General features: G+C 41.8%; 1 protein-coding gene across 1 annotated transcript; it reads right to left on the reverse strand.

The window, feature by feature from the left end:
* On the reverse strand, window positions 1-3,133 carry LOC103998902 (L-ascorbate oxidase homolog). Its single transcript, XM_009420510.3, has 8 exons — window positions 2,883-3,133; window positions 2,673-2,782; window positions 1,778-2,048; window positions 1,595-1,697; window positions 1,176-1,521; window positions 740-1,105; window positions 586-664; window positions 1-474 (listed from the first exon to the last, which is right to left on the reverse strand). The coding sequence occupies exons 1-8, from the start codon at window positions 3,024-3,026 to the stop codon at window positions 262-264; spliced, it is 1,632 nt and encodes a 543-aa protein (XP_009418785.2). The 5' UTR covers window positions 3,027-3,133; the 3' UTR covers window positions 1-261.
* Window positions 3,134-18,693: the final 15,560 nt, after the last annotated feature.

An 18,693-nucleotide genomic window follows, 5' to 3' on the forward strand; every position in this document is an offset into this window, starting at 1 on the left:
TACTTTTGGCTTCAAATTGGCCATGCAATAAATCTCATTGCAACAATACTTGGAACACAGTTCAAGAATACGTGATGCATGGTGGCAGAACTCATAGCTCAAATACAATGATACAACAAGAGATGCCATAACACGAAGAGAAGATCCACAGCTATCAATTTAGATGTGCCACAGCTCTCGTCGATGCTTTTCCTCGAGTCTTCTAATGGCTGGTGCGAACTTGTCACCCTCTCGTGACAATGCTTCGTTCTTCTGGCTGGATCAGAGCGGCCTCGTCCTGCGCCCCGACGCCCGGCCGCAGAGGAGGGCGTTCCTCGGGATGGGATTCTCATCCCTCCATGAGTTGGCCGGAGAGTACACTCGGAGGTAGAACTGCTGCCCCAAGTACTGGCGAGCCCAGTTCTCGGACCTGATGTTCCACATTCCTACGTTGTCCAAAGGCATGTAGATTGCAGACCATGACTTGGGGTACACCTGAAGAAGAAGAAAGACATGAATGCATCAGTAAAGTAGACATCAGGCATGAGAGAGACCAATTGAATTGGTTTAAGAAGATGAAACTGCGGTAAGATCAAATGCAATCACCTGAACTGTGCAACGAGCCACTGCATCCCTCAGGTTGTAACCGTCCCTGCTTGCCGGAGTCCATTGCCCTCCATCCATTCTGTAAGTTGCAGCAGTCACAATTGATTACAAGAACACAAGAAGCAAATCCATGCAGTGCGGCAGCAGTTCTCACCCTACAACCCAGAAGGAATACCCATCGATATGCCATGATTGCAAGGTGTCCTCCGAGTTCTCGAAGATGATCTCGACGTAGTCTCTGAAATTAGCCGCCATGACCGAGGTCTGGAGATAACCAGCTCCGTAGGTCGGGTTGTCCGGCATGCTTCCGAGCGAGAAGACCCCGGGGATGTTGTAGAAGTCGGCCACTTTTAGTGGAGTGTCAGCTGGGATGAAGGAGACGCTGTTGACAGCGTATCTTTGCTTGCCATTGATGACAGGAGCAGAGCTTGCGAGCCTGATGGTTCTTGTGGTGTTCACGAGACCATAGTGATATGAGCCTTGCGGATTCGGTCTCGGGCCACTCGCTGTCAGATTCCATCTGTTGGTTCATAGAGAGAGATCGGTCAGTAAAATGTCGAACAGTTTCAGCAGAGTGAGGACGAGGATACCGAATAGATCGCGCCTGGTTGAGGGACCAGTCGATCTGAATCGTCGGCCCTCCAGGCGGCGGACCGACGGGCTGCCCGCCAGAGTTGCTGTAGTGGAGGACGGCGGTGGTTGACAGCACGGTGCTCGTGAACCGGGACGAAACCGCGATGTAGTAGTCCATGGGTGGTTGATCTGCCGTGACGAGGAACGAGCAAGACTGGCCCAAATGGAGATCGAAGGAGGAGTAGGTGTTCTGCAGGGTGTGTGAGCCTTCCACCTCCACCAGCAGCATCGCATGGCCTTGAATCCTCACGTTCAACGACGTCGCCAACCCCACATTCGACACCCGAAACCGATACGTTTTGCCTAAACATCAAGAAATCATGCGTCAAGAACACCATCTCGCCGGTGTCAACTTCGACCAAGAATCGAGAAGCACCTTGTTCGACAGTGAAGGTGTTCCCATACTGTCCTCTGCCATTGATCAGAATTGCATCAGGGAAGGGAAGATCTCTGCCACTGTCCAGTATATATCTCAGGTCCTGTGAAAGATCAAAAGCTTCATGATTACTGAACAGCAATTGAAGGTTCTATCTTTAGCTTGCAGTGAGGGGGTGCGTACAGTGTGGTTGGCCTTGTACCAGTCACCGATCAACAGAGTGTAATCAGCTGCAGGAGGAGGGAAAGGCACCGGGATCAGCGGGCGGCTTAGAACTCTGATGCCACCAAATCCACCGGCAGCCTTGTGGAAGGCCAGCGAGGGGAAGTAGAAGTAGCTGCCGATCTGGTCCTTCACTTGCATGACGTACGTAAAGTTCCCACCGGGGGGAATGGGGCAGTTGGTGCCATAAACACCATCTTGCCATGAGTTCCTTCTCTGCTGTACCCCATTCCTGCGAGAAAGTACTTAGTAAGCCATGCATCATTACCAGTGCCACAGAGATTCACAATGCAAACTTAGGATCCATCATGTTCAGTAATGCAAGATCTGTAGATGTTTTATATGACTGTTTCACTTCTTTCCTCCTCTGTGTTCAACAAGTGATCTGTTTCCTACTGTCAGAATTGGGCAGCAGACAACCTTTCTGCGACGGCATCTGACATTAGATCTACATTGTCAAAGAGATCTAAAGGTTCCTCTAAAGCATCAGATTTTGATCCTATCTCCTTCAAAAAAAGAACCATCGTTCCCTGTCTGGTTCAAAGCAAAAGGTAAAAAGAACAAGACAACAGATCACAAGCAGCACCAAGACCCACTGTCATCAAAGGCCAATGGAGCATCGGATGCCTTATTATAATATTGCTAAAAGACCCACCAAAAAGGAGAAAGAAACGAAGAAATATATTTCACTAGGAATTAATCTTCCCTAAATATGTAGATGGAATCAATGGGTAACTTCATAGTGCAAGCATAAACAAAAAGACGGAGAAAAGCATGAAGGTAAAAGGTAAGAACAAACACAAGGCATAAATGAACAGGGCAAAAAGATCAGGACTGATGAGGAAGCAGTAATGACCAGGAGAGGAGGAAGGGCTCCGGCAAGCTATTGAAGACATTGATGATAAGGTTGTCATTGGTGACGGCCTCGATCTGTGGTCCTGGGAACTGGCCATTGATCAAAATCCCCTGCGTTGTTCCAACAAGCGAGAGAAGAGTAGGCTCTTTGAGCTTCCAAAGAAGAGCATGAAGAAACAAGAAGGAAACAACAGAAGAGAGTGAGACAGACCTGTTGCTTGACTCCCATGGGCCAGATATCGCCATAGGTCACATTCCAGGTGAAGAACCTGTAAGGGTCATCCCCCAAGACACAGTAAGGCAGCAAGAGCAGCAGCAGCGGGAGGAAAGAGACCAAGAAGCTACTCTTCTCCATCCTCCAAACCTCTTCACAAATGCTAGGTTAACTTCGGATCCATGACCTTAATATAGAAGTGGCACAGAAGTAAGGAAGAGAGTGAGAGAGGGAACTGTTCTCCATCTATCTGTCAATGAGGTCCCTCCTCCTGTAGGTTTTTTAGAGAGTCGTATGACATGAGCTGTGTAAGACGTAAAAAATCATTCTTACTTGGTGCAGGATTATGTCACCTTCCTTGATTGAGGTAAAACCACATGGAAATCTTACTTATAGATTGACTTAGCGTGAAAGACTCTTCACTCTTGTTCTTATTGCTGCTTCCCAGAAAGCAAGCAGATTCCTGACTTCATCTTGTATAGCTGTACTGACAGTACCTGCCATCAACATCTAGAGAGCTGTCCCCAGTTTGAAATGGCCATTGGCAGCCATTATGATTTGCCTGTGGCATTAAATTATTATCCTCCTCAAGTCTTGAAACCTTCTTTTAACATTGGCTCTTCTGCTCCAACCTATCAGTCTGATCTGTGGAAAGTGTTGGATAAAACAGAGCCCATAGACATGCATGTGGAAAACAGAGGTCTCATTACTGCATCAAACCTTATAATACCATGTCGGTGGGATTAGACATATGTACCTTGAAAACCGCATTAAATAGTTCTTCCTTCTTCTCTTCTATTTACAGGACAAGAGAGATAAAAAAAGTACACATCACAGTAAATAGAAAACTTGGAGAGGGAGACCACTGATGCCTCAAACCACACTACTTCTTGGAGCTTTCTTGCCCAAGCGAGCATTTTTTAACCAACCAAGATGGATTGTGACAATGTTTGGTGGATCAAATGCAGGCAACAAATGTGGGGTATTGGCATCAGATCATGCATTGTCCTTGCAGAATGCATGAGAACTGCTCACCTGCTCTGCAACTTTTGTATCAATCTAGCTTTTTGTAAAGCTGCTTCCTCAAGCTTGTGCAGCAATTTTATACAAAAACATTGATCCCATTTGGTGAGTCTCAGCTCCCAGCTATGGAAGTGTCTAAATTAAACCAAGTCTTCATCTGTCACAGCTTGATATCCTCTGCTGTGCTGCAACTCTTCTCAAATCATATATCCAAACTGTTACTCAAAGAAAAATATTCTTTATCTTATTAAACTGATTTGATATTTATCTTTAGATCTGTGATAAGCTTTCTTGGAGCTTTAATTATCCAACCAAGCGAGCATAGACCATTGCCGACACTTCACAAACTGGCTGAATTCCTCCGCATTAAAAGGAGAGAATTATATGATCTCGGCACTTTCTACGGCTTTTACATAAAAGATTCTGTCCTTATCTTTTGTCCTTTTATTTTTCCATAAATTAATTCAAGTTCCTCGATTCATTCCTGAATCAATCATCCCATCTTTCTTTCTCATCTTTGACTGAGCTCCCCATTTGTATTCCGCCATCCTGATTTTAGAATCGATTATTTTAATTCTTAAATTTTAGAAATTCAAATCGAATTATATACGGCTCAGTTCTGAAACCATAGTCAATGGTTTAAATATGAACAATATTTATTAGATCAATTAATAAACCAAATTAGTTAAGTACACCACCTGACTAAATTCATTAATTTGATATCTTTTATCCTATATTTTCACGTTCATTTACCTAATATTCATAAATATTTTTATCTGTTGAGAAAAAACCTGTTAAAGTGAAATATTTTTTTTCCTCTTTATGTATCAAAATATCAACTTAATATTCAAATGAAAATATCAATCAGGCATAAATAATAGAGAAAAAATCAATCACATAGTGAGACTAAATTTTTTTAACGTGAAAAATCTAACGTGGGAAAAACTACGGGATCGTAGTTCACCTCAAACTTCCAATATCAATAGTAATGATAATAGGTTTACAATAGTTCTTCTTTAGAATAACTAGAGGATCAGAATAACATCAAGAACATAGATCTTGATTCTAGCATATCTTCGTCACATTGCGTAGATCAGAATTTTAGGTCTCACAAAGTGGATATAGCAGGAAAGTATCTCAGAGAGGGTAAAATATAGATCAACACCGTTAAAATTATAGAGCTTACTGCAAAGATTCTCCGTATAAAATTTGGATCAAAACTGACAACGTTTGGCCACCGATCGTCAAGTAGAAATCTCAAAAACTTTACTTTCCCTTTCTGTTTCTCTGCACGTCGCACACATTCACTACACACACACATGCTGCACGCTGCACCCTTGCTGTGTCCTCACACTGTACACATCACAACCCTATCTCTCTCTTTTTTTAATTTCTTTCATTTGGGCTCAAACAATCCAATTTGTCCAAGCCCACATATGGGCTGGACCCAACAATTCTTCCCCTCTAGCTTATATGGTGAGCTGTACCAAGCCCGCTCTTCGTCTACATTCTTCAAGCTTCTCCTTAGGCAAATACTTTGTCAACATATCTGATCCATTCTCATTAATATACATTTTTTCCAACTGTAATTCTTTCATCTCAAGCATATCACGAATCCAGTGATATCTCACATCAATATACTTGGATCTAGAATGGTATGTTGAATTCTTGGAGAGGTGAATGACACTCTAACTGTCACAATAAACAGTATATCCTTCCTATTTCAAGCCCAATTCCTGTAGAAACTTTTTCATCCATAAAGCTTCCTTACAGGCTTCAATATTTGCTATGTATTCTGCTTATGTGGTTGATAGAGCAACACACTTCTGTAACTTAGACTGCCAAGAGATTGCTCCTCCTGTAAATGTCATCAAGAATCCCGAAGTGGACTTCCTGGAATCAGTATCACCTGCCATGTCTACATCTGTATACCCTTCTAACACAGGTTCATCATTACCAAAATATAAACATAACCTGGAAGTACCTCTTAGATATCTTAATATCTATTTCACTGCTGCCCAATGTTCTTTTCCAGGATTAGAGAGAAATCGATTGACAACTCCAATTGCACGAGCTATATCTAGCCTAGCACAAACTATAGCATGCATCAAACTGCCTACTGTAGATGAGTAAGGCACTTTAGACATTTCTTCTTTTTCTTTCTCACTTGTAGGACATTGTTTCGAACTAAGCTTAAAATGACCTGCAAGTGGAGAACAAACTGCTTTGGCTTTACTCATATTGAATCTTTCAAGAACCTTTTCAATGTAAGTCTCCTGAGATAGCCAAATCTTCCTTTTCTTCCTATCACGAAGAATCTTCATGCCAAGTATTTGTTTCACCGATCCCAAGTCTTTCATGGCAAAAGACTTACTTAGCTCTCTTTTAAGCTTTCCAATATTTCCAACATCATGGCCAACAATCAGCATATCATCAACATATAGCAGTAAAATAATAAAATCATCATCTGAAAATTTCTTCATAAACACACAATGATCAGATGTGGTTCAATCATACCCTTGGCTCATCATAAAGGAATCAAACTTCTTATACCACTGTCTAGGTGCCTATTTGAGTTCATATAAGCTTTTCCTAAGCTTATACGCCATATTTTCTTTTCCCTTGACTTTGAAACCTTCTGGTTGCTCCATATAAATTTCTTCTTCCAAGTCACCATGAAGAAATGCTGTTTTTACATCAAGTTACTCAACTTCTAAATTCAAACAAGCAGCCAAACCAAGAACAACTCGGATAGAGGACATTTTCACAACTGGAAAAAATATTTCTTCAAAGTCAACTAGTCGTGCCTTGTCTCTTTGTTGTGAGCTATTGTTTTCGGTCTTCAATTTATAAACCCACTTATTCTTGAGAGCTTTCTTCTCTTTAGGCAACTTTACTAAGTCATACGTGTGATTCTCAAGTGAGGATCTCATCTCTTCTTGCATAGCTTTAACCCACTCACTCTTATTCTCATGTAGAATAGCTTCTTGGTAAGTTTCTGGCTCTCCCCCGTCAGTAAGCATAACATACTCATGTAGAGGATATCTGGTAGATGGTTGTCGCTCTCTAGTGGATCTTCTCAATGGAATCTAACTGGTGGTAGAGGTGTTTGTTTAGTTGGTTCAGTATTATGAACTATAGGTGTATCATCACTGGTATTCTCACCACAATCTTCTTGTTCATCTCCCCCATGATCATCATGAACTACAGGTGAAGGAACTGGATCCAAACTCCAAGGAATATAAACAAAGGTTTCTGGCTTCTCAATATTATCATTATCATCAAACAATTGGTCTTCAAGAAACACAACATCTCTGCTTCTAATAATCTTCTTGTTCATTGGATTCCATAATTTGTACCCAAACTCTTCATGACCATATCCCAAGAAGATACATGCTTTTGCTTTACTATCAAGCTTAGACCTCTCATCTTTGGGAATATGAACAAATGCTTTACACCCAAAGACTCTTAAGTGATTATAAGATATATCTTTTCCTCTCCATATTCTCTCTGGAACATCACCTTTCAGAGGAACTGATGGAGAAAGATTTATCAGATAAATTGTAGTTCTCATAGCCTCCCCCCAAAATGGCTTTGGTAACTTAGCGTGGAAAAGCATACACCTAATCCTTTCTTCAATGGTTCTGTTTATCCTTTCTACCACACCGTTCTGTTGAGGAGTTTTAGGAATTGTTTTCTCAAGTTTGATACTATGGAATCTACAATAATTCTCAAAAGGACCCCTGTACTCGCCACCATTATCTAATCGAATACACTTTAGTTTTCTACCAGTTTCTCTTTCAACACTGACATGAAACTCCTTGAAAATATCGAGTGCCTGGTCTTTAGATTTCAAAGCAAAAGTCCATACTTTTCTAGAATGGTCATCAATAAAAGTAACAAAATAAAGAGCACCTCCAAGAGTTCTAGTTTACATAGTATAAATATCAGTATGAACTAAATCAATAACATCTGATCTTTTAGATGATGGATATGTATGAAATGCAACTCTATGTGTTTTTCCAACTAAGCAATGATCACAAGATTTAAGAGATGTACCTTGCAACTCTGGTAATAATTGCTTTCTAACAAGAGTTTGAAGTCTTTTCTCGCTGATATGTCCAAGCCTCTTATGCCAAAGATCTATACTTTCACCTTTTTGAATTGCATTAATCTCTCATTTGTGTAGCTTAGCTTCCATGATATAAAAAAAGTTAAGTTTCTTTCCTCTTGCCACAATCAGAGAACCTTTAGTGAGTTTCCATTTGCTTTCACCAAAATAGTGTGCAAAGCCCTCATCATCAAGTCTACCTGTAGATATCAAGTTAAGACGAATATCTGGAACATGCCTTACATCTTTGAGTATCAATTTGCTCCCAATACTGGTCTCCAAGCAAATATCTCCAATACCCACAATCTTAGATGTACCATTGTTTCCCATTCTGACAATTACCAAAATCACCAGCAGTGTAAGTTCTAAAGAAATCACCATGAGAAGTAACATGAAATGAAGCACCAGAGTCAATTACTCAATTACTGTCCTGAGCTACAAGACTAACACAACCTTCATCACAGACAATAGTGATATTACCTTCAACAGTAACTTTATTGGTCTCTTTCTCATTTTTCTTCATTTCATTCTGTTTTCACTTTCAAAACTTATACTCTTTCTTCATGTGACCTAGCCTATTACAGTGAAAAAATTTGATATCTCTTCTAGACTTGGATCTTTCTCTATAACCATGTAGATTTATGCTATGACTTCTTCCATATCTTTCTTATTTTTCAGTAACAAATGCCCTAGAAGAAGATTCACTCTGTTCTTTCCTTCTGGCATCTTCATTTAGCAAACTGTCTTTAACCATATCTATAGTTAGAGTCCCCTCTGGCGTGGAGTTACAAATTGTCACCACATATGTTTCCCAACTTTCTGGTAAAGAGCTGAGAAGTAATAATCATTGCATCTCATCATCTATATTCATTTTCATAGCAACCAACTTATTTGTAAGACTCTGAAATAGGCTTATGTACTCAACAATGTTACCACAATCTTTATACTTCAAATTTACAAACCTTTTGAGGAAAGAAATTCTATTTCCCACTATTTTTTTCGCAAAGAGGTTTTCTAACCTTTGTCAAACAACATCAGCTCTGGTTTCATCAGAAATATGCTCATGCAAGTTTATATCCATCAATATTCTAATATAGGCAATAGCTTTTCTATATTGAACTTCCCATTCTTTATCGTCCATAGTAGAAGGGTTATCTTTAACCTTGATAGGCTTATACAAATCTTCCATCAAACGCCTCCAAGTAAAATAATTTGATGAGTTCAATTTAATCATACATCTGACTGCTCCATTTGAATCACACAAGAAAAACTAGCACCAAACAACCTGTTGCTTTGATACCACTTGTTGGGAAAAAACCTGTTAAAGCGGAATATTATTTTTCCTCTGTATATATCAAAATGGGTTCTTCATCAAAATACCTACTTGATATCCAAATGAAAATCTCAATTAGCACAGCATAAACAATAGAGCAAAAAATCAATCATACAGTGAGACCAAATCTTTTTAACGTGAAAAACCCAATGTGGGAAAAACCACGGGATCGTAGTCTACCTCAAACTTTCACTATCAATAGTAATGATAAGAGGTTTACAATAGGTCTTCTCTAGAATAACTAGAGGATCAAAATAACATCAAGAACATAGATCTTGGCTCTAGCATATCTTCGTTACATTGTATCACGGACTTAGTTGGTTTTGCCTAAGTCGTGCGGCACCCTTGCGTGTCCGTCCGCAAAGGTCAGCCTCCCCGAAGTCTTCCATTGTCCCTTAGGACCAACAAAAGAGAGAACGGGCTAGAGAGAACGCCTCAATCGGGATCCACAAGCAAACATTTCTGAAAAACACTTCATAGACAATGCAAATTACAAACAGACTTTACAAGCTCTGAATAGTAGCACAACAAAGGGTAAAATGGTCCATTATAGACCGAAAATCTCTCGCACGTGTCCACATGACACAACCTTTATTTACAAGCCTAAAGAGGCCACCAACCCAACTAAAATGGGACTATCAAGCCTTCGACCGCCCCTCTACATGTTGTACAAGGCATGAACATGCCAAAAGACACGGACACACATAAGCATTACATCGAACATCTTGTTTAGAAGTTTGTCCGTAACATTCTCCCCCACTTATCCCTTCGACGTCCTCGTCGAAGCCTTTGTCGACACTGCAACTCCTCGCCTTTGCTGAGTCTTCAATCATCTGCTCCAACTGCAATGCGCCTCCTGGCTCCCAGCTGCTCTCCGCTGTTGTTTTTGAGTAGTCGAACATTTGATCCGCCATGCTGCTACAACTCGCCAATGACTTTGACTCTGTTGTGGGGTTGGCTAAGTTGTGTTGATCCTTGTTGATTCCTGCGGATCCGCCAGATGAAGGAAAAGACCATCCTTACTACGCTAGTCTCTCAAAGATTCCTCATGCTGCTTGAACTGGTTGGATGCTTGTTTGAGCTTTAACGAGCATCGTCTCACAAACTTCTGAAGTTTTGGGTCCTTCCTCCACAGAATCTACTCATTGACTCTTCTTTCAGTTAGTTGTCACATCCAAGTAGGTTCGCATCACTTCCGCTTTCGATTGGCATTTCGTTGGGAAATGAAGCGGACAATCTACTCTCAGTAGCACTGATCACCGTTGGTGAGGATTTAACAACTATTGTCTTCCATTATCTTCGAAGGGTCTTTGAACTTGTGCAGAGCTCCTCTGCTGGATAGATAAGAGAATTGGGGTACTCGGTTTCGCCCATCCTCTTAAGAGTTGAGAAGGCAAAGGTTACTTGACTTCGCCCGCCTCCTCGAGGTTGTACTTCATGCATCGAGCTGGTTACTAGCCTTCGCCTGCTCTTTGCTCACACTTCTGAAGCACTTGAAGTGTTTGCACTCCTTGCGTTGAGTTAGCTATTGTGATTCACCTTCTCAATGCCATCGAACTTCTGAAATGCGGGAAGTTTTCACCCCAACTTGGAGTAATTCTCTGATAGATGAGGTCGCCTCTGGGATTGTATCGTCTTCTCCATCAACCCTGCCGCCTACTCCACTGAGTAGCAAAGGTACAGCACCGCGTATTGCTTGCTTCGTTCCTTGGTCGTGCACTCTTGCATGACCCGAAGTCCTTCACTTACGGCTATCTTGATGAGAAACTTGTTGACACCGGTCTTACGAAGTTCCTCGACCTCTGCCCTTCAGCCTTGTCTCGGTACTTGGAAATTGCCTCTGCATGCTCCACCTCCTCGGCCCCTTTCACGACCAAGCGCTCTCCCTCCATGAGAGCAAGGGATCAATGACTTTCACGGAAGTCCCGCCTCTGCGGTACCATGGCACTGCCATGCCCATGACCCTACTATCCGTTGCCTCGCATCTGCATCCCTTTTCTTCACGATCAGTAGATATGTCTCTGTAGCACTCCTCTGAGTCCACCTCCATTCAAACTGATGCTTGATTTTGGGTAGCTAAGTCCCTCTGGACTTGTCGTCGCTTCCTCGCCCCTTTCGACCCCCTGCTTCAACACCTTTGTATTCTCCAAGCAGTCTGTTTGGTCGATGGAAAGACAGACTGCAACTCCCATGCATGGCCTCTGCCATCACGTTGTAGGGTTTGCACCGATTCTGTTCTCCTTAGCTTCCTTGGTAGCAACGTTCGCTTACTCGGCCTTGTCCTCTGACTTGCCGGGCTCCCTTAAGCGAATATGAGCTCTGGAGCAGTCCAACTCTCCAGCTGCTTCGATCATACCTCTGCATGATCAAGTCCCTCCCATGGAACTCACTGGTACTTGCATTCGAACTTTTCCCTTAGTGGAACACAGCCCCCATATGCTGATGACCAAGGTTTTCATTCGATGCAAAATTCGATGCACGCCCGGAAGACCCGCCTCTGCGGTACCATGGCCTTCACTCCTTGAATCCATAGCCCTTCTTGCCATCGTGTTGTTCACCGAAGTGGAGCTTCCAGTAGCTCCCGATCATACCTCCATATGATCTAGTCCCTCCCGGGACTCTGTCGTGTGTATCGCATTGCCACGAACTGTTCCACCACGATCCGCTGCACCATGTCGCCTCCTGGTGACATCTCCATTGCATTCTGATCCTTATGGAATAAACTCGAATTGTGAACCCTCCATGTGTGGCCTCTGCCAATACATCGCAGGGTCTCCTCCACCTTCGATTTTGTTCGCTCCTTTGGCAATCGACCTTCATCCACCCACTCTTGGGTCACACCTAGATGAAGCATCGCTCTAGGACAGTCCGTCGCCTAGAAGCTCCCGAAGTCCACCGACTTCCCTGTAATTTGTGCACCATTGTCTGGATCCTGGGCCTCTACCCCTACCAGCACAATCTCCGCTGCGCATCGCTTCCTTCATAGCAACTCGAATGGCAACACTGTGGCATATTCTTCAAGAGTACCCGCCTCTGCGTCCTCTTGCCCCGTGCTAAGGCCTTCTGAACCCAACTTCGCCTCCGTAAATTGAGTCGCCTTAGTTCCTCCATCAAATGCTTCTTCGAGATAAGGTGCATGTGCCTCGAAGCTCCCTTCGTCTTTGGCACCATGCAAGATGAGTCCGCTCCGTCAGAATGAAGGACCCATGGAACAACATGATCCTACTCTTGCCTCTGCAAGAGTTCATGTCCTTGACCTCTGTCTAAGGAAAGCACTGTGCCTCTGCTCCACGTTCCAACTTCTATGCTGGCTCCCTTCATGCGGCTTGAGTACTTCGCCAAGTTACACCCAAGTTGCTCCGCTCCTCGTTTTTGCATTGAGTCGATGGTGGTCCTCGCGCCCACCATTCCACGGGTCAGCCCTCCCTTGAGTCCGATCTCCACATCGACTCCAAGTGTGCCTTCATTTAAGTTGCTTTGGGTCGCTCCCCCACTTGATCTCGCAATGCATCCACCAATGCATTCTCTCAAGCGAGATCATACGACGACTCCTCGCCGCTTGCTCAGTCCATCGAGCTTCGTGGAGTTGTTGTTTGTTGAGGTACTCCTCCTTAACATGTGAGGTCCGTCTCACATGATTCTCCCTCTAGAGAGCCGGGACTTATCCCTCCTGGATAACTATCCCGTTGGAGCAACATCTCTCTTCGTTTCGGAGACCACCATCCCCTTGGACTACTCCGATCTGCTGAACAAACTGTGCATTGTTCTGCCTCCTGCAAACGCACTTGCTAGATTGCGACTCCTCGTCAATACAGTCCCCACTGCACCCCTCAAGGCCTAGCAACATGCTGAACTCGTTGCACACTTCAGCCTCCTACGGACGTATCCTTCACATGCCGAAGAGAAAGTTTTAATGCTCCATGGCACTGAGTTTCGGTCGCCTTGGGATGGCCACGAATATTCCATCGTCCGCATACAAGCCCATGCATGAGTACCAAATTCTTCGAGTTAGCAATTCCCCTCACCTCTGTGAGCTTTGCATAACTCTTTTGGTCGTTGAGCAACTCATTCCACCTTGCATGGTCTCATTCTTACCAAGCGCCTCGCTTGCGTAGAGCACCATCAAGTATAGTTGTCAACGTTGAGCCGTAGTTCAAACTCAGCCATCCCAACCTTCGTGCGCTCCACATTCTTCCAAGCTTGCCTGTTCTCGTGGTGCCTCTTGCGCGAAGGGTTGGCCATTCCTCTGAATGCCAATCTCGGATGCCCGCTCCTCTGAGCGACTCCTTTTCCCTACATCTTTATGCCCGTTTTCCCCCCCAAACGGTCGCGCGCGTGCTGACAGCCCTCAACACAGCCCCGCTAGGTCCCCCACGTTTGCATGTCAAGTGTTTCTATGAGTGCTTGTCCCGCTCTGATACCATCTGTCACAGACTTAGCTGGTTTTGCCTAAGTCGTGCGGCACCCTTGCGTGTCCGTCCGCAAAGGTCAGCCTCCCCGAAGTCTCCCATTGTCCCTTGGGATCAACAAAAGAGAGAACGGGCTAGAGAGAACGCCTCAATCGGGATCCACAAGCAAACATCTCTGAAAAACACTTCATAGACAATGCAAATTACAAACAGACTTTACAAGCTTTGAATAGTAGCACAACAAAGGGTAAAATGGTCCATTATAGACCGAAAATCTCTCGCACGTGTCCACATGACACAACCTTTATTTACAAGCCTAAAGAGGCCACCAACCCAACTAAAATGAGACTATCAAGCCTTCGACCGCCCCTCTACATGCTGTACAAGGTATGAACATGCCAAAAGACACGGACACACATAAGCATTACATCGAACATCTTGTTTAGAAGTTTGTCCGTGACAATTGGGTGGATCTCCTCATAAGAGAATTTTAGGTTTCACAAAGTGGATATAGTAGAAAAATACTCTAAAGAGGATAAAATATAGATCAACACCATTAGGATTATAGAGTTTACCGTAAAAATTTGGTAATGATCGTCAATTAGATATCTCAACAACTTTACTTTTTCTCTCTCCTCTGTACGTCGCCGCACACGTGCACACACGCACGCTGCACCCTTGCTGTGTCATTGCACATATCACAACTCTATCTCTCTCTTTTTAGGTTCTTTGATTTGAGGCTCAATTTGTCCAAGCCCACACGTATGGGCCGAATTCAATATTATCCTGTTGTCATTAATATTTATTTTGATTTATCAGTGTCGGAGTTTATATCAGCCGATACGGACACGTTTTTCGTATCGGAGTCGTTTCCGATACGGTTGCAACAGACGTCTCGAAACGCGATCGTCTTGCACGTGCCAAAGCTATCGTATATAAACCCACTCCTCGCCTTCCCGCCCTCTCGGTCTCGCTTTCACCCGATCAACGGATCGATCGGCGAATGGAGACGGAGGAGGAAGTCGCCGAGACGGCGGAGGAGTCGCAGGTGAATCCCTCCACAGCGCCATTCTTCGATTTGTTTCACATCCCATCCATGCTTCGATCTCTCTTTAGACTCGCAATTCCTCTCGGTTTTCCTATCAATGTGAAGTTTTATTGATATTTGGTGATCGATAGAAGAATAAACCCTATTTTTTTTCTTCTTGTTCTTATTTGGGGAAACTGAACTGATAGATAATAAGGTTTTCCTTGTTTGATTCTCCATTTGTTTCACCTCTTTCTTCAATTGAGACCCACTACTTCCATCCACCAAGCAGCCTTCTTGCTCTTTGGTGAAATAGGCTTCTGCAAACCTATCTGAGCGTAGAAATCACTTTATATTTCACCATGGTGTTTCCAATAATATACTTTCTATTCAACTAATTGCTTCATATGTGTCAATAAAGTTTCATGATTAATGTTTTATCAACATGCCCATACTTGAAAATCTTGGGTTACCTTTGTTTTGCTATACACACTTATTATGCATAATCACTGGTAAGCAAATATTTGAATAAGTTTGGTTCAAGATCTACATCATCCGCCTATATCAATTGTTTCCGACTTATCTCCTAAGAATGACGAATTTCGTATCACTTTATTTTGCTAAAATTCTTGCTAAGAACATAAATCTATATTGGATTAGTTAATTTTATCTAATTAATTTTTTAAAGCATGCTCACCTAGTTTTGTAGTTCTTCAGTTAATATTCTGTATAAACTATTCCAACCATGTCACTTCTTCATACATTTCCAATTAATCTATCTGTCTGCATTGACGTTATGATTTGTGATTGTCAATAGTTTTGTTATGAATGATTAATTCTAGAAGGTTCAAAACATGGTTTAAGTCATTGTAATCATATTACCCTGTATTGGACTGCAAGTGTCAAGCTGGTCATATTTCATTAATCTATATGGTATCTGCTGGTTGATGTAGTTTTGTCAGTTTAGGTTTGGCAGTCTAGGGTCTATATTGGACTGCCTCGGACAGAGATGAATCAGCTTTGCTGTTCATGCCCGACGGATTCTTGTCCTGACTTCATGTGTGAGAAGTAAGCAATGCAGCTCCGGGTGTGAACAGTGAAAAGGATTATTACTCTTACCCCTGTTCCCATTTGCTAAATCTCCTGCTCCTAACTCTAAAATTAAAATAGAGTTAACGTGACAATGTATGTGCAAGTTACCATTCTCAAGACACCTGTTTTTTCAATAGTTGAACCACCATTATGTAGTGACAATGAAATCCTTGATTTGAGTTTCGTTTTCGAAGTTGTTAAACATTGCAAGCTAATATATATATTTGGAATCACACCAATTCTAATCATAGGTAACGATAGTACCATCATCTGCTGTATATCTGATATAATGCATGAAGTAGATGGTTGATTCTTTTTCAAATCCTTTCAAATGAGAATATAAAGAGAATGGGTGTGCCTCATAATATAAAAATTTTCTTCTGGATTTTGAACAAGGGCACCCTTTGTATCAAGGATCATCTCATCAGAAAAGGGGTAAATGTCCAATCTTGTTGTGTCCTCTGTGACTCTCATACTGAAGGCCTTTAACATGTTCTCTATGCTTGTTATTTGTTATTTCACATTAGTATCCTGGACACATTGTTGGTTATGTTGATGCACACGCGGAACTGAGTCATGGATCTATTGGTAGTAGCTCTAGGCTTCAAGATACATTAGTGTATAGTTTTCATTAAGGATCTATCTATTGCATTTTGAGCAAGAAACTGGGCAGCTGTCTTTTGGTTTAAGTTATACATCCATTTGAAATAACAAATTTAGATGAAAGTTGAAGGTATCTTAGTATGCCATATTTTCTTTTCTTCAGATCTCATTTCTAATTGTACATGATGCTTCATTTTGGGACTGGCTGACGAGGTTGTTGAAACTTGAAAGAGCAGCTTATATTCGGGAAATGGAAGTCTGAAAGGCCAATTGATTGCTCTGTGAACCAGACATTATCAGACTGTCTGAATTGTTTGCAGGATGTGGTGGCTATTGTTGGCTATTGATGCTTAGAGAGGTGATCTAAACACACGTTTTCAATGACATCTTTCCCCCAAAAACATAGTATATGTTCAGCAAATGAAATTTTAGTGCCACAAACAACTAATTGCACATTTGATCACAAATATATCTCTGTAACCTTTACATATCTAACCATATCACATTCTAAAATGCACTCAAGTTTAGTTCTTTCCATGTGAGACCATCTAAACCAATCTAAATTAGTCTGATGGTTTGTAAAGGAAAATGTAAATTCTTGTGTCCAAATATTTTCCAGTTGTTCATATTGCACTCATTCCTTGTGCTTGCTTGCTTTTGTATTACTGAGGGGTGAAGCTAAGATTTATCAGCTTGCATCTTGTAGCTAGTAGTGCCATAATGTCTAAAGCGAAGACTGCAGCATTTTTACAGTATGCACACTAACCTCGAGATTGGAGTGCTTGCAACAAAGTGTGCATACTAAGTAGATTCAAGCACAGTGGCATGCTTAGAGGAACCTTGCTGGCCCTACAAAGTGTAACTACACGTTTGTTAAAGCTTATTGGTCCTTATCATGACACCTCAAGCTTATCTATACTTATCCAATTAGATCTGCTAGATGGTATAGAGTAGGTCATGAATTCGAATCTTGCATTTGTCCTTTTCTAATATTAACTAAAAATATTTGTATAATACTCGTTCTTCATCTAGGTCTATACCACAAACTTAGTTTTAGTTCACACGTCAAGCCTAAATCAATTTACTTTGGGAGAGTGTATTAAGGCTTGTAAATATATTGGATCCTATTTTAATAGTCTAGGTTTTTGGGATTTATAGTCACTCAATTTAATCTTTAATAGCCTTCTTGCTTTTCTGCCTGTTGCTTACTTGAATGCCAAGCGGAATATTGAAGATACTGTTGGTCAATAAATATGGAAAAGTTGGTGCAAGTAACTAAACAAAACCAGTATCAAGAGGGTTACAATGTTGTAGCCTACAGATGACTTGCTTCGGAATATTTTTGTTATTTCTCACCAATATGCATGGAATTCAATACATGTTAAGGTCTTGTTTATGGTGTTGCTTTAATATTTATATATATTGAAGTGAAATCAAGAAGGTTGCTGCTGATTTTCCTGAGCTTGTTCCCTCAATTTTTCTGCAGATCGTATTCTTCACGCTTCCAAACGAGTAGCTAAGTCAGGACAGAGTGTATGCAAAATGTAAAGGTGAAAGTTTTCTCAGTTTAAAGTACACTCCTTGAATTTGTTTTTGCTCGAGCACGCTAGAACACCTAGGAACTTGTGCAATACTATATTTTGTGTTGCAGAAGCCATCATTTGATCCTACCAGCAACAACCCACCTTGGACTGACATAGCTTGGAAGATAGCTTCCTGTCCTCTGACCTGAGAGCAATAGGTAATTGGCCTAACTGTCCTCTTGAAGATTCTTTTGGAGAGTTCTTGCATACTAAATGTTCCAAGGAGATTTATCAAAAAGCTTTCTCTTCCTCAGTTTTCTTAATCTTGGGCAAACAACTTCTTATCTGCAAATTAATTAGTCCTTAATAATAGATAGAAATTCCAGTGCCAAAGCTTAAACTTCTGTTCTTGGGTCTGTGACACACAATACCATGACATTCATCTACTTGGCATTGTTCAAGTGAAACATGACATTCATATCCTTGCTGAAAACATTAGGTAGTTCAGTGAAACATGACAAGTTGATATGTCCATTTTGCTACAATTTCTGGTTATCTCTGAAATATATGTCCACTCATATGGAATTGTCTTCCTCAACTTCAAGTTCTTCGGTAACATGAAGTTGGATGGTGATGAAAAACTGTAAGGACACCATGTAATTTCAGGTTACCAATGACTACCTCCAA

The sequence above is a fragment of the Musa acuminata genome, chromosome BXJ1-9 (genome assembly GCF_036884655.1).
Source record: "Musa acuminata AAA Group cultivar baxijiao chromosome BXJ1-9, Cavendish_Baxijiao_AAA, whole genome shotgun sequence".
Classification (NCBI taxonomy): Eukaryota; Viridiplantae; Streptophyta; class Magnoliopsida; order Zingiberales; family Musaceae; genus Musa; species Musa acuminata.